This window comes from Teleopsis dalmanni, chromosome 1, assembly GCF_002237135.1.
Source record: "Teleopsis dalmanni isolate 2A chromosome 1, ASM223713v2, whole genome shotgun sequence".
NCBI lineage: Eukaryota > Metazoa > Arthropoda > Insecta > Diptera > Diopsidae > Teleopsis > Teleopsis dalmanni.
In genome coordinates this window covers 194,520,665-194,536,253 of record NC_051846.1, presented here as the reverse complement: position 1 = coordinate 194,536,253, position 15,589 = coordinate 194,520,665, and the positions used below count along the sequence as shown (strand labels likewise).

At 28.3% G+C, this 15,589-nt stretch overlaps 1 protein-coding gene across 2 annotated transcripts in view; it reads left to right on the top strand.

Moving 5' to 3' along the window:
- Positions 1-12,413, top strand: part of LOC119671031 — a 13,507-nt gene extending 1,094 nt beyond the window's left edge. For both annotated transcript variants that reach the window (XM_038081519.1, XM_038081518.1), the window contains exon 2: positions 11,919-12,413. In XM_038081519.1, the coding sequence (XP_037937447.1) occupies positions 11,976-12,398 (423 nt within the window). In that variant the 5' untranslated portion in view covers positions 11,919-11,975 and the 3' untranslated portion in view covers positions 12,399-12,413. The remainder of the gene's footprint in view (positions 1-11,918) is intronic.
- Positions 12,414-15,589: the final 3,176 nt, after the last annotated feature.

Genomic DNA, 15,589 nt, shown 5'->3' with positions numbered 1-15,589 from the left:
AAAAAAATCGATTTTGCTAAACTGTTTGCTGACCTCCGCGTACGGGTTTTCGGCGTTCCCTTCAGCCAACTCATTTGCTAAATTTATCGGTGGTTGTTTGTCACTGAACACTTGAACTTGTGTTCGCTGCAAAATGTCTTGAATGAGGCCATTTCCGATTATCAGTCTGAAATTCATAAGAAAAGAAAATTTACGTTAATGAGGCACTCGGCGTAGTGGTTGTTGCATGCCATATAACAACAATATTTGCTAATCCATCCATTTTGCTTGGTAGCACTCAATGAAATTGGTTTTGATGGCCTCACACTTGAAATGCACATAATTTCGTTCTATTGAGTATGAGAACTCATTCAGAGTTCTTATAGACATTCAGTGTTGACAGTGAAATTGCGTGCTTGATTATTATTAGCAAAAGTTGTAAATTCCAATTTACGTTATTGTTTACATATCTACAGACAGGGCGCGGCAAGTGAAGATATGTGAGTTCATATCTGTGGCTGTGTGAATTTCAATTAAAATATTGTCTTAATTAATTTTGTTTAGAAGAGATAAGTTGCCGTAACTTTTTTGCTATCTTAAATATGTCTTTGTTGTCTAAATGTTTAATTAATTTATTGTTGCTTTTTCAAACATTTATACTTTTTGTCTTAATATTTACCATGCACATCCAGATTTCTCCAAATCCCTTCATTTTAACATATCATCTCAAAATTTAAATTTCATACTTAATAAAGAGTTGGTAACTCTACAAACACCCTGAAGCTTTTTATATGTAGGAATAAAGAAATATTCTAATTAGAAAATTAACTGGATCCTTACATACTTTAATTTGAACATTTTTACTAAATTTGTTTAAAAAATCTGTTTATATAAAACTATAAATTTACACTAAGTTTTCCAGTTCTTTATTAAATAAAAAAATTTCAATTATTAAATAAAATTCAAAGAACACACCGAAATATTTTTACAGATCCATATATAGTATTGGTGACATGTGAAAATAAACTACTCTTTCCTGTTGTTGTAACCAGAAAGTGTCTACTTGTGTAATCCCTTTAAGAGAAAGTTCACTCGGTCGTCGAAAGCGACGGCTACCTCCGGGACGTTGTTGTTGTAACCCAATGGTATCTGAAAGCGGATAACATGTAAAGATTACAAGGCGAATACATGGGTTGGGATGTGGATGGGTATTTTTTGAGGTAAGAGTAAGCGGGGGATAATAGGAGAATGGGACGATAAAGGATGTGTGGGACTGCAATTAAACCAGGTCCAAAGAAAAAAACCTAGCCACTTTAAGAGGGTGAGTCCAAATATCACTTGGACCAAGGTTTGCGTGCGTAGAATGACAAGTGAACAGCTGGGCGACGTCATGAAGGGTAGAGCTGCAGTTTGGGCACATATTAGTAATAGAATAGGAATAATGGATCATACAAGCTACAGGACGTAGACTAGGCTGTTCTTGGAAACTTCATCTTCATGAAACCTTATCTACATCTAGTTCATATTGAAACAGTTCATACTGTAACTGATATAGTTGAAACTATTATCTTCATCTGGGTTTTATAAAATCAAAAGGTGGAAAGCATCGATAGCCACAGTATGAGACTTGAACCCACTAAAACCACCTTTTAGGAAAGAATGGAGAAGATTTCCAAAACAATGTGAAAACTTCATTCCAGTAATCAGGGGAGAGAGATGAGAGTAGATAGACTTAATACCTAGTGATCTAGGTTCATTTAATCCAGAAAGTAAGGGCATGAATTAAGTTAAATGGGTGATATTTGACTACTATTGCCAAGAAGAGAACCCCTTACATTTATATAAATGCAAAAATGTGTATTGCATGGGGCATACATTTCATAGATTATTTAATACCAATATTTCTTGAATAATAATAATGTATCTGGAAAGTTTGAAAGTAAGCATGGCTTTTCAAAAATAAATATTTATAGGTAAATGATTTAGTGAATTGATAAGTGGATTCCTTACGAATGTACTCAAATTTTATGATATTTGAACGGATAGAAATGAAGTTAATATGTCTGAAGTTCATCAGAAACTGACCAAAAATTAAATTCTATATCAATGTATCAAAGTTCATTAATTAAATTAAATTAATTTTCAGTGTCAAAATGAAATAAAAAATTAATAAATAACAAAGTCCATCCAATAAGAAATGGAAAATGTTTCATATTGATCTGCACTTGATCTTTTAATCTAAATTTTGCTTATCAATTTTTCTATCTATAAAATTCTTAAATTATTTAATCAAATAATTTGTTTATATTAATTTACATTTCATGGAAAATATATTCACATTTATATACATTCAATATTTTAATAGTTTTTGTTTTATAATCAGTGATATCTATAGCATGAGCTTGAGAGAATTATTTTATAAAAAAATAAATTTTTTAATTATTAAAATAAAATTTATTTTGCTTTGTTAACATCATATATATTATTATTATTTAAAATATATTCAGCAGTGTTTTTGAATATGTTTCTAAATTCGATTATTAATATTATAATGAAAAAAGAGTAGTACACTGCGACCTAAAAGATCTTTTGTGCCCCTTAGTTGGATTAGAGTGTTTCTCCAAGTCCGATTTCTTTAATGAATGACAATACGGGCCTATCTTTCCTAGTCTTAAATTCCTATGTTACATGAAATACCCATCTAACTTCGATACCGTACATGCGTTTTATAATAATTTTTTTTTCTTTTACCAATTCAATATCCTTGCTCTGTGAAATTTTTTTGCCCATCCGAACACAGTCTTAGTAAATGTTTATATTTTTATTAAATACATATGTATATCAAATCAAATCATACTTTATTTCACGTCATATAAAACAGCTGTTCAAATTTTGCTACTCCAAAAAAATATCTAGAGTGTTATAAATTAATCTCGAGTGTTATACATTTCGCTCTAGATTTACCAATAAAAGATGAAAATTGCACTAAAAGTGAATCTCGATTGAAAAAGTTACGCGAGATTTATCAATCAAAAACTGCATAAGTATGTACTAGGACATAGGGATCTAAAGAAAAAGAGGCACCTTTATTTAAAAAAAAATTGTTTTCCAAGACCACTGATGATGGGTATATGACAATACTCGAAACAGCTGTATGATCAGCCAAAAATTCAATTATTTAAAATAATATAAAATGTATTTTTGTTGTTGTAGTTCACTACTGTTCGAAAAACCTCTTTATACATTACTTAATAAATTATAATAATAATAATTATGCTATAATTATAATAAAAACAAAGTCCCATTGATTCTTAAAGAAAGTAACTGTTAAGCGAGTATACTGAAACCAATAATAGAACTTATAATCGGAAAAAGGTTGGATTAGGTTAGGTTAGCTTATACCGGCGATCCCCAGTGGTTCCACTTAGGCCTATTGGTCCATTGTGTTACCGTATATTTAGGGAAAAACAATTTTGGATTAACATTAAAAACATTGTTTTATTAAAAACATTGGAACATTTAGCGTCAAGTTCACGAAAGTTGCAACTACGTTATAAAAAACACATTCTAATTATATATGAAAGTGGATGATATTATTTAAAAATAATATACATATTTACTACTTCGCGAACTTAACATTTACCTACATTCATACTTATATACTTATTTTATAAAGATCTTATTATAACTTTTTAATTAAATGTGAAATTTATCTCAGTTCAGTTTTTAAGTGATTGCAAAAAGTCTTATTAAATAAAAACAACACGTGATAAACATTTTATTAATATTGTTTTATTAATAGCTTTGGCAATGTTTACTTTTAATATAAATCCACTCATACAATATTCCATTTAATAAAACCGCATATAATAAGCCATTTAATTTGAATCGTCAGCTGGTTTTTCTCACAGTGTTTGTTTTGCAACCTCAGTTAACACCAAAAACACGCAAATTCCATAAAACAAATTTCTTAATGAAATATTGACTCAATGATGTGGATTTAGTAGTTCTTATCACGCAAAATCTAAATATTTTTGTGTTTATTATTTTTGCAATTTATTAGCACAATAATCTACTGAATTATAGCACTTTTAATCTGAAGAATCAAATCATGCCATCCATATCTTATCAAACACAGTAAGAAGCTTATTTAAACCATCTTATCTTTGAAAAGTCAAAATTTTAGTGCAAAAATTTATGGGGCAACACAACAAATAGAGAATAAAGGGGTTCCACACTTTAACTAATGACAAACTCCTTCTTATTGTTAAAGCCCGTAACGCTCCAATTGAACTTATAGTAATATTCGAAAAAGTTCGGTGAATGACATTTGGTCGTAGTAGACGTGGGTCTAATATATAAACCTCCAGAAACTGAGCATAAATTATATTGATTCATTACATCTATCGATTAGATAAGTGGCGATGCGAAGAGGGAAAATATAACTCTAGAAGCAGTTGTTGAACGCTAACAAAATTTTTTAAAGTCTATATATATATTTATGAGAACTTTAATAGTTCCCGAGCGTTAGAAAAGCTTTGACGGTAATTGTATTACAGATTAAGTAAATCCAGTTTTGTTTTAATCAACATCAGGAATTTCAAAATCCATAAACTGAACTTGTGAAATAGTGAAGTCGGTCACCTCATATATCCCCTCAAACGAATATAAATACTTTAATCATTTATTCTAATTTAAACTATTATTGTATAACAATATTGAATAAATGCTATTGTTTGAGATGGAACTGACGGCATTGATTGCATCATAATTGACCATAAGGTTCGACTATCGATTACTACAAAAATCTGATTCTATCAATTGAAATAGAGCGTATCCTTTTTGGAGACCGCATCTCTAATTGGCGTTATGCGTTTTAAGCACTTAAAAGTATAAAGTATATGTTTTTTTTTATTGTCTTTGTTTCTTCTTAGCCATTACACTAGTCAGGGCGTGTAGTACCAACGGATGTTAATCGTCCCAAAAAAATAATAAATGCCTTAGTCTCAGACGTTAGGACGCTCTAATTTTAATAGAGATGAAAAATAAATAAAAAAGCATATGCTCAATCAAATCAAAAGTCCAGTCGAATCTACTACGAAATTTTGATCAGTGTTTTTAAGTAAAGATTTCTCTTCACATTACCCTAACAAAGAACGGATTTTATACAGAAATATTGTTAATATAAACATTTGGAAAATCTAAAACTTATGTTCATAGATAGATCATTTATTAATCTATATAATAGATAGATAATTTATTTATCTATATCATAGATAGATAATTTATTTATTTATCTATATTACTTATAAATGTCAGATATATATGTATAGATAAATAATTGTCTCTGTGGTTATTATAGCATTCTTCGACATTTTAAAATAAAAATATCGATCTGGAACCCTTTAGTACTTACTTTTAGTGCTTACATACATATATTTGAAACTTTTAAATTATATGTATTAAGTTATCAGTTTTTTAGTTAAGTTCTTGAAATTTTAATAACAAAATCTTATCAGTAGTAAATAAAAAAAATGATTATATATGATTTGTTTTTATTATTTTTAAATTTAATACTAAAATATTGGTGCTTACTGCATCAAACAAATATGTTTATATACATTTATAAAAGTTATTCTTATTTAACGAAAAAATTACAAAAAAAAAAAATTAATTTTGCAAATGGCTTTTGTATTTATTGTATATACAATATTTATGTGCATATAAATATATATATATATTTACATATATTTGTATTTTAAAATTCAAAATTAAAAAACTTGCAATCACTAGTAATTCTGGACTTTGACACATGAATAGTGTCTATTATTTGTGAATTGAAAAATAAGTGTTCCTAACAGAATATTAAAAAAGTAATATATTTTTAAAGTTAATATTTATTTTTTGCCGAAAGCTACGCTTCATATGACGACAAAGAAGCTATTTTTTAAAAGTTTTCGAATAGCAAAGAAAAGACAAGAACAAAAATTTAGTTAATTTCAATTTCAAAAATTTTACTAAAAAATTAATTGAATTATTGTTCATATCTTTTCATTGTTATTCGAATCCTTCTAAAAAAATTAAATCTGAAAAAAATAATAGATCAGAAATATATTTTGTCATTTAAAGAGTATAATTTTATTTTGAAGACAAGTGGTTCTGGATTACAGCTTTGTTGGCCACCTTAGAATATGCTACATTCAGTTACCGAAATAACATGTAATAAACGGAGTGTCTATTGGACTGAGTGTAAAATTCAATATTTTCCATGTTCAATATTTTATAATAAAATATAAGTACACTTAAATTACATACATTCATATATAAAAATAATAATAATATAATATAAACAAATAATATATTTTATTACTATTATGTAGGCCGGAGCCAGGACACGAGCACTTTTTCTCTATTAACTGCGGGGTTTCTTCATAACCCCTCTCTACGCCTTGACTGGATTATTGCCTGTAACCGATAACGTGGCCTGCCAGTTTTCGTAAATAATTTCAGGACTCTATCCTTTATGTATTTTTTGATCGGATCAAACTTGAGGTAAGAATGTCATTCGTCCTAATGTACCATGACACCTTGAAAAGTCTTCTCAGAGTCTGCCTTTTTGCAATTTCTAGCTGGCAAAGGTAATGTTTCAGGTTTTGCTGAACGCTACATAACCATATAGAAGTGTATGTATAATATATATAACATTTCTTCTAAAAAACTTCCAATATTTCGTAATGTAAATTACAGTAAACGGTGCCATGACCATCTCCCACATTAAATAATTTAAATATATCAAAAATATTGGACCAGCCAAAAATATTTTATTTTCTAATTAACTAAAAATTCTGAGAATTTCAATTTTTCATGCATTTAAATTTGCATTTACTGTTTCACAAAATAAATTATTTAAATTAACAGAAGTGAGACCGATATTGCACTCTCGACGTCGAAGTCACGTTCTGGGTAAACGACCGAATTACATGTGCAGTTCTAATTTAATTTAATTTAATTTAGTTGAAATTAAGTAAACGAATTTTGTTTACTACCATAAAAATTTAATACGTATTTACCTACAAGTAAGCAATAAATTATTAATTATAAAAACACATGAGAAATAAATATTTCCATTAATTATAAATTAGTAAAAATAATTGTATTATTAACACTTTTTCAATGAAGCCAAATTAACAGTTGTGCCTAGAATGACATTGTCTGATTAATGAGAATTTATTTTCCATTATATTTGCATTATTTATAGATACACACTAAAAAGTCTATAAAATAAAAATAAAATTAATGTAAATAAATTGGCTTCTGTTATTTGTAATATATACGATATGATCTAAGTTGAGATAAGGCGTAAAAATGTATTCAATTATAAAAACAGTGATGATCATGCACGAATAAAACCATAGCCTGAAAACTATATAATTTATTCATTTTGTCGCTTCACTGCATAGATTGTACAATTAAGAGGTGTACCTATATAGAGCATTACATCCCACTCCTTTACAATTAAACTAACAAACTAAGGATTCGTTTCAAAAAGAAACTGAAGCGAATATGATCTGCTCTTGTCCTGCTCTGGTCGTGTCCTGTTCTGGTCTTGTCTTTACTATAAGAACAGATAATCGTTGTGTACTGATATACCTAAAATTTGCCCATGTGACTAAGTTTAGAGACACAATAGTTCTAAACTTTAACACAGATTTAATTATTTTAAATAATAATTAGCTCTCCTGTCTCAAACTATCTCCAGCTAACATCGCCAAGAGTGTAGCCTAGGTTGTACGGAAATATATTTTTTTTGACCAATGTTTTTGCAGTGTATTATCTATAGATTATATTGTCAAGAAAAGGATTTAACACCTAATCACCTCCAGCTTACCATATACATCACTGGAGATCACTGAAGACTGTAGTATGCGTGGCTAACCTAGAATAACATTTTGTAAAAGGATTCGAGTAGTAATGAAGAAACAACAAAAATATTAGTTAATTTCTTGACATTTTTGTTGTTGTTTCTGTTTTACTTGAGATATTTTAAGAATTTTCGGATTTTTGTCAATCCGATAAATAAAAATAGTTTCAAAAATCAGTTTAAATTGAGACTGTTAATAAAGCTTTAAAGTACACTTGGGTTGTTTTTTAAACAAATATATGGATCTTTTATAAAATCTATATGGTTTTCACTAAATACATACAACTGTATACCTACTATATTCTCTATGGTATTACAACGGGTCATTATTTGTGCTTAATAGTACGTTTCCACTGACTTTGTTAGCCCTAATGAAGCCAGTGGAAATATAATATAAGTGAGTTTTGATTATTAGAACAGTGATCGTATAGAACAGAGTAATGTAACATAGATGGGAGAGGTGTATTAGACTGTCAATTCAACTTAACTTAACCTATGATATGATTATTATTTCAAAAGGGAAGTGTGGATGATTTTGTACTAGAAAATTTAAGAATATATTTTTATATTAAAAATTATTGCAATTTTAATTTTTTTCTTATAGTTTAGATTTTATATTTATGTAAAAATATTTGTTAATCTTTTGTTGCTGTATGATTTTAGAAATTTTTTATATTTGTGTTAATAATTATAAAATAACATTTTCACACTGAAACGCATTAATAAGAATAAATAAATTAATTAAAAATAAAGAATATAAAAATTTATTGTTTAATTTTGTTTTGTTTTTTTTGTCATATATTCAATTGGGAATCTTGCCAAAACTGCGCAAAATATTTTCAAAACAATTTTAATATTTTAATCGACATACAGCTTTTTGCTTATAAGTTTCTATTATATATACAAGTCTTATACATATATAATATTTATGTAGATGATTAGGATGGAAAAATAATCACGGCAAAAAATTGATAATATTGAGAATGAAGACAAGCCCCTTTAAGCGTCAAATTTATTATGCTACAGTGGAGCATCGAATAGTCGAGAACCAAATGCTGGAGAGAAGCAAGCTTTTTGGGATTGTTCGATGAATTTATAGTGTTTGAGCATTCGATGTTATACGTAGTTGTTTAAAACAAAATAAACTAGAGTAGGTTAGCTGTTTAAGATAATTAAATTGTGTTCAGATCGATGCTTAAAACATAGTCATTGGTTTTTTTGAAAAATAGTGTTCACACTAACACATTTCTTTCGTTGAAACTTAACTACCACTTGACATCAAACTGTAATATCGGTTGTAATAGTTTTAAATACAACCCTGTTTTTTTGCGTATATAGGTTAGGTTATACCGGCGATCCCAGGGGGATCCACTTAGGCCCACAGGCCCATTGTGCTACCGTTTTATTGCTAAAACCATCTAGAAGCTTTGATAAAGCTTATAATGCTATTTAGAGGGATTTCTCGAAGCAGGTGGGAGGCACTTTCGTCATCCTCACCACAACAGCGGCAAATATAGTTGAAAGGGAGATTCAGTCTCCTAGCATGATTATTTATTTTGCGTATATAAACGAAACATCCCTCATTCTAACAAAGTTCATTTTACAACTTCAACCAAGAAATTTGTTAGTGTGAACAGCACTTTAGCTGTCTAAATGCTTGAATATAATCGAGCATGCTTTAAAATGTTCTCGTACATCTCATATATTAGATTTTTTTATTTAATCCTGAAAGTATCTTCAATTTTTGACTAATTATCTTAATAAAATTTACATGCCGATATGTTAGTATGAAGTTTGTAAAGACATTTTTCACCTGTTTAATTAAAATTTAATTAAATAAACATTAAATCATATGTATGTAGAATTTTGAGTACTTTACTGAATAACTATTTAATTTTTTTATAAATATATATGTATATTTTATGAAAGTATAAAATATTATGATTGATGAGGTGATGTGTACATAAACAATTTAAATAAATTGTTTATTCTTCATACAAAATGAACTGCGTTAAAACTTTTAATTAACACATATTTACTTTAAAATCTAAATAATCATTATAAAGACGTACGATTTCAAGTAAATTTAAATTTTTTGTTTAAATTAGTGATTAGGAAATCTTAACTTTTAAACATTTTTTAATATTAAACTATTAAACAAACTAATAAAGGTTATATATGTGAATGGACCACAGAACCGTTTTATAAAAGTTTTAAAAGTTTTAAAAGCACAAATATGACGAATAAATTATTAAAAAATTTTGTAATAAGTGGCCGCTCTGCCAAATTTCATAATATTTGAAATGTTTGAATAAACCAAGCAATAATACATAAACAGGAACGATTTCGGCCATTTTTTTGGCGCACCCATTTAACCACGGATCTTATTAAAGTCAGTTAATAAGAGTCTGCTCATATTACTAGTCCTTTCTGTAATCAATGTTAAATGTATGTATGCTAGTTGAGTCTAGATGGCGTGTCAAATTTACAATTTTGAACCTTGATATTTCGAGAAGTCAGATAATCATATAGCTTGGTGGAAAAATTTGATTAAAAAGCTTATTCAACTAAAATTCATTGTTAAATCGGCGTGCTCGGAAAATCTAAGTTACGTCTGAAATGATTTATGTAGCGTACCAATCTACTAACTAAATATTTTTGTCCGTTCTTTGATGTACTACCTAATTTGTACTGTACAAACAGCTATATTTATAAACGTAGGAAATTTGATGTGAATAGCAAAGAAGTGAATAGATTCCAAATACTTATTCTCTTGTTGAATTTTGAAAGAAACTATAAAGCATTTTACTAATGTCGCCAACACTTTATGCTATATATAATAGATTGGCACAATTTATGCGTCTATAATAGATTAGCAGAACAATCTATTATATTTTTCTTATATATCTTTTCTTTATATATCTATTTTTTTATATTTAATACTCTTATTTCAATGTTTGTGCTAATAATATGTCGGAATTGTTTCAATTTCAATATTATCTTAAATTAAATTAATAAGGTTATAAAACTGTATATTTTTTCATTTATGATAATTGATAATATTTACCCCCTCCTCTGAAAACTTGATAAATTTGTCAAGTATTAACAATTAGTTAAGATTTTTATCAAGCAAAAAGTTTTTATTACGCTACACTCATGTAAATATTTATTTTTTTATTTATTTATTGCACTTATTTATTATTTTCGGTTAAAAGTTTTCAAATTTATTTATTTATTTATTAAACTTCTTATAAAATTTTTACAATAATAACACCTAATTTCTGGTAGATATCAACATTCCCTGCCATACCGACAAAATTTACTATTTTCCTCCATTTACCATCAATTTATTCGAACTCGTACACGGCCGTAGTGGCAAAGTATTGAAACTACCTTCCTACGAATATGCATGCGTAAAGTAGGGTGAATTCTCTCCAAACATTTTGAGAATATTCTCTGCGTCATGTAGGCAAAATTTTTCTCCTTACTGTACTTGTCAATAAGTAAAAAAAACTATCTCTGACGTAGAAGTGATAAGAATTCCAATAACAAACTGATAAGATTCGACAAAAACTTCCAACTGGAATAATTTTCCATTTCTTTGACGTTTTTATTTTCTATCAGAAACACAACAAAGAATAAACGAAAACAAAAACATGAATATGCGCCGCTGTACGTGTAAATGCCATTTACATAAATGCATAATAAATAAAGATTTTAAAGATTTTATATAAATTTATGAAATAATTATTCACGAATTTTGTTTAATCATTAATTTATGATAATTTTATAATTTATTAGTTAATTACAATTTGTAGTTATTATCGTTAATTTTAATAACTTAATTATATTGCATATAATAACGCACATTTTAAATGTTTCATTTAATTTAAAATTATTATTATATTATTTAATCATTAAAAAATATAATTAAGTTAATTACTATATTGCGATTTTGTGATTTTCGAATGTAAACATTAGTGATGTTTATTATTATTTTTCTTTTGTTTACTTTCAGCTTACAACAATAACAATTTCCAGCTGTTATACACATTGGAAGTAAACAATAACAATAATGAGCCGCCTTTTACTCAATTCCACAATATGTGCCAGCGACTTCGCTGCCACAACATCCAGACAGCAATTGAAATGTAAATCAACGTCAAGTTTTGTTGTACGGCGACGCTGGAAATCGCTGCTGCATTCTCATACGCAGGCAAAGCAACGTATGTTCAGTCCAGCAGCAGCGTTTGAATCGAGTGGTTGTCGGAGTTTGCTTTCGCCATTTTTAACTAGTTTAAATAAGCATTGCGCCCTAAGTACATCGGCCAGTATGTCGTCGTCTAAATGTCTCGCACTTGATAATATAAATCCCAACTTTATAACAATGGAATATGCCGTGCGTGGTCCATTGGTTATAAGAGCCGGTGAAATCGAAAAAGAATTACAAGAGGTAAAAGAAACTTTAGTTTTTGGTTGCAGTGTATGCAGTGTATGAAAAAAATCAATTTTTGCAAAAAGCTGAACAATTAAATCGCAAAAACAAGAAAAAAAGTGCAGTAATTAATATGTTTCATGACGTGCCCCTCTTAAGCTATTGTGCGAAGGACGGCATATGTGTGGTGTGTGTGTGTGTGTAAGAATACAAAAGAAACTGCCTTTCATGTTTAAAGCTTGAACCGGTTTTATTGTACAATTTTTTACAGTTTTTATTTGTTGAAAAGGAAATTCTAATTAGAACAATAAGCGTATGGCAAGCTCAAACATATTGAATTACTTTTCAAAATCTAATTTAATATAATTTATAAAATTGCTTATATATTTGATTTATTTTTTATGCTTTTTGTTTTAATTTTTATGTGGTAAGCTTAATGTTATGTAATGTTTGTTTAAACGGGCATCACAAAAGAGTTTATTTGTTTTCTAAAGTGAAAGTCATTAATCACTTGAACTTAGGTTAGGTTAGGTGTGAAGTAAAGATAAACAAAATTTGATACACACATGTATATAAACACGTACGTATGTATAGGTATTGCTGTCAGTCATTTTAACGATTCCTTAATTCTGCATCCTCTTTTTTTTTCTCGTACAGTGAATCATAAAAGTAAGAGTACAGCAACCAGTAACTGCTTTCTGTGCAACAAATCTCTCGTATCATTACGTATCATTACTATATATACATACATACATATACATATGTTTATATATTAAAATATATATATTGTTAAAAGAAAGGAAAAAAAATTAACCCAAAAATATCAAAAAAAAAAAATTATTTTTGTTTTTAACATGTTTCTTCTGTTAATATAACGGTAATCTCTATGACGTTAATTGTTGCAAATTAGTTAAATCGGTTGGTTTTTTAAAATTATATAAAACTTGGTTTTGGATGAAATAATAAAAGTGGTCAATGGAGCAAAAATTCCAGTTCCGTCCATAAAATTATAATTAATAATATTGCTAAATTGTCAGTGAAGTAAATTTACAAAGGTCGAAACGATTCCGATTTTCCGGGGACGGCTATTTCAGAATGCATAAAAGTAAAGACAAATATTTTGAACAATCCATAACGCAATATACAAATATCTTGATATCTATTAAAGCTACTACAATTTAACTTAGTTTTTGAGATATGCAGCCTTAAAGTTTGCAAGTATAGTTTTTTTATTAGTTTTGAGATATATAATCTTAAGATCAATATAGCTTAGTTTTTAGGTATTCCATCTTAAAATTCTGACAATATAATTCAGTTTTTGAGATATATAACGTTGAAGTTATATCAAAATAGCTTCGTTTTTGAGATATATAATCTTAAGATCAATATAGCTTAATTTTTGAGTATTTCATCTTAAAATTTTGACAATATAGTTTAGTTTTTGAGATATCTAACCTTAAAGTTATTTCAATATAGCTTAGTTTCTTAGATCAAAATATATATCTGACTTTAAAGTCAGCTATATATATACGTGAAAACCATTACTAAAAGTGAAGGCATCATCTAGCTATAACGACTTATTGCTTAATAAAAAAATCTCTCAAAATAGCTGACTTAAACCATTGTCAAGTCGATGTGCCTGAGAACTGGTATTGATCACATCCAGAAGTTATATTTAAGTAAACGAAGCTTTATAAAACACTATTCAATTACTGAATAGTTTGAGTTTATGAGCAAAAGAGGATGACAAAAACATTGACAATATACCAGGACTATAGGAGCTGCAGCGACTTAAATTTCAATAATTTTGTCTGCTAAGGTGTGCTGTAAAATTTAGCAAACATTTTGATATACTTTAACAATTTTGATCTAAAACCAATATGATATATATTAAACTGAGTTGAGTATAAAAAAGATAAAGAAATCAGAGTTCTTAAAACTTAAATAAAATTCATAAAAGAGAGCTGACTACAACGAAGAAAAAGACATATTTTCATATGAGGTTATACTCAAGCCCGTTTTTTGTAATTTTTCATATAACGATTTGTCTACTTGTTCAAACCTAAAGAATTTGTATTTATATCAGAATCTGATTTGTATAATTCTTTAAACTAATTCCAATCAATTTTTTAATTTAGTCTCCATCGTAGTACTTTCTTCTTTACCAATAAGGGATATTTTTTATTTAAAAAACCTGTATTTAGAAAAATTTACTTCGTGTGAGAATAGGAAGTAAATTTGTTTTAATTTTTACCTAAATCTTAATTACAATAGTGTATTCTAGCGAATCTATATAAATTGTAAATATTTGGTGATATATGTAATTTATACAATCTCTCAAAGTCAGGTGTTGCGAAAACGCAACAATGTCAAGAAACGAGTACTGAAGTTTTTTCCCGGTAAGGAAATTATTGCTTGCAGCAGGTAGTCTCAATTGATTTTTTAGCTTAATATGTTAGTAATAAAATAATAAACTTGCTCCAACTTATCACGAAAAATATTCCCATGTTTGAAAATATTAAATGTTATCTTATGAATTTTTATGGTATTTTATGGTATCGAAGATATTTTGATGGGATCTAATGATATTGATTCCCCTAATAGTGCACGCATTACTATCTTGCCTCCGGCCAATGTCGATAACCAGAGTGATGCGGAGGAATTAGATGACATGTTGATGGAGGATGGAGAACAACTACCAAATGAAGTAGCAGGTGAATTAGAAATGGTTTTCAATTATTCAGCCGATGAAGTTGAAACTAACGTATCAAAAACAATCTTTCAATTTAATCCGGGAGGGATTTTAGGGGGCTACAATTTCTTAAGATCTTCTACGTTGAAAAATATTATAATACTGTTTAATTAACTTTAGCAGATCTCTTTCGGTTTAATGAAAGTGAGATAAATGTAGTGGTTTACTGTTGTGATAATCAATGGCCACGAGCGAAGATCATAAGATCACCGCATTTCTTCTCTTCCAAATTTTAATCTCAATGTTGTTTGAAAAAGATGGTAGGTAGACGATTTAAGAATTGTATGCAACTGAGTTAAAATATTTTAAGAATTATAGAAATTCGAATAGTGCACTTTAGAACATTCGTAGTTAATCGAACCTGCAAAAGTTCGCTTTGACCTGGATGCACCTTTAGAAACAACAGAACTTAGTATAATGGAACTAGTAGGTTTTGTAAGGAAGACAGAAAGACTTCTTAAAATACGTGCTGGAAGTTTGTTCGACTGGAAGTTTGTATAAA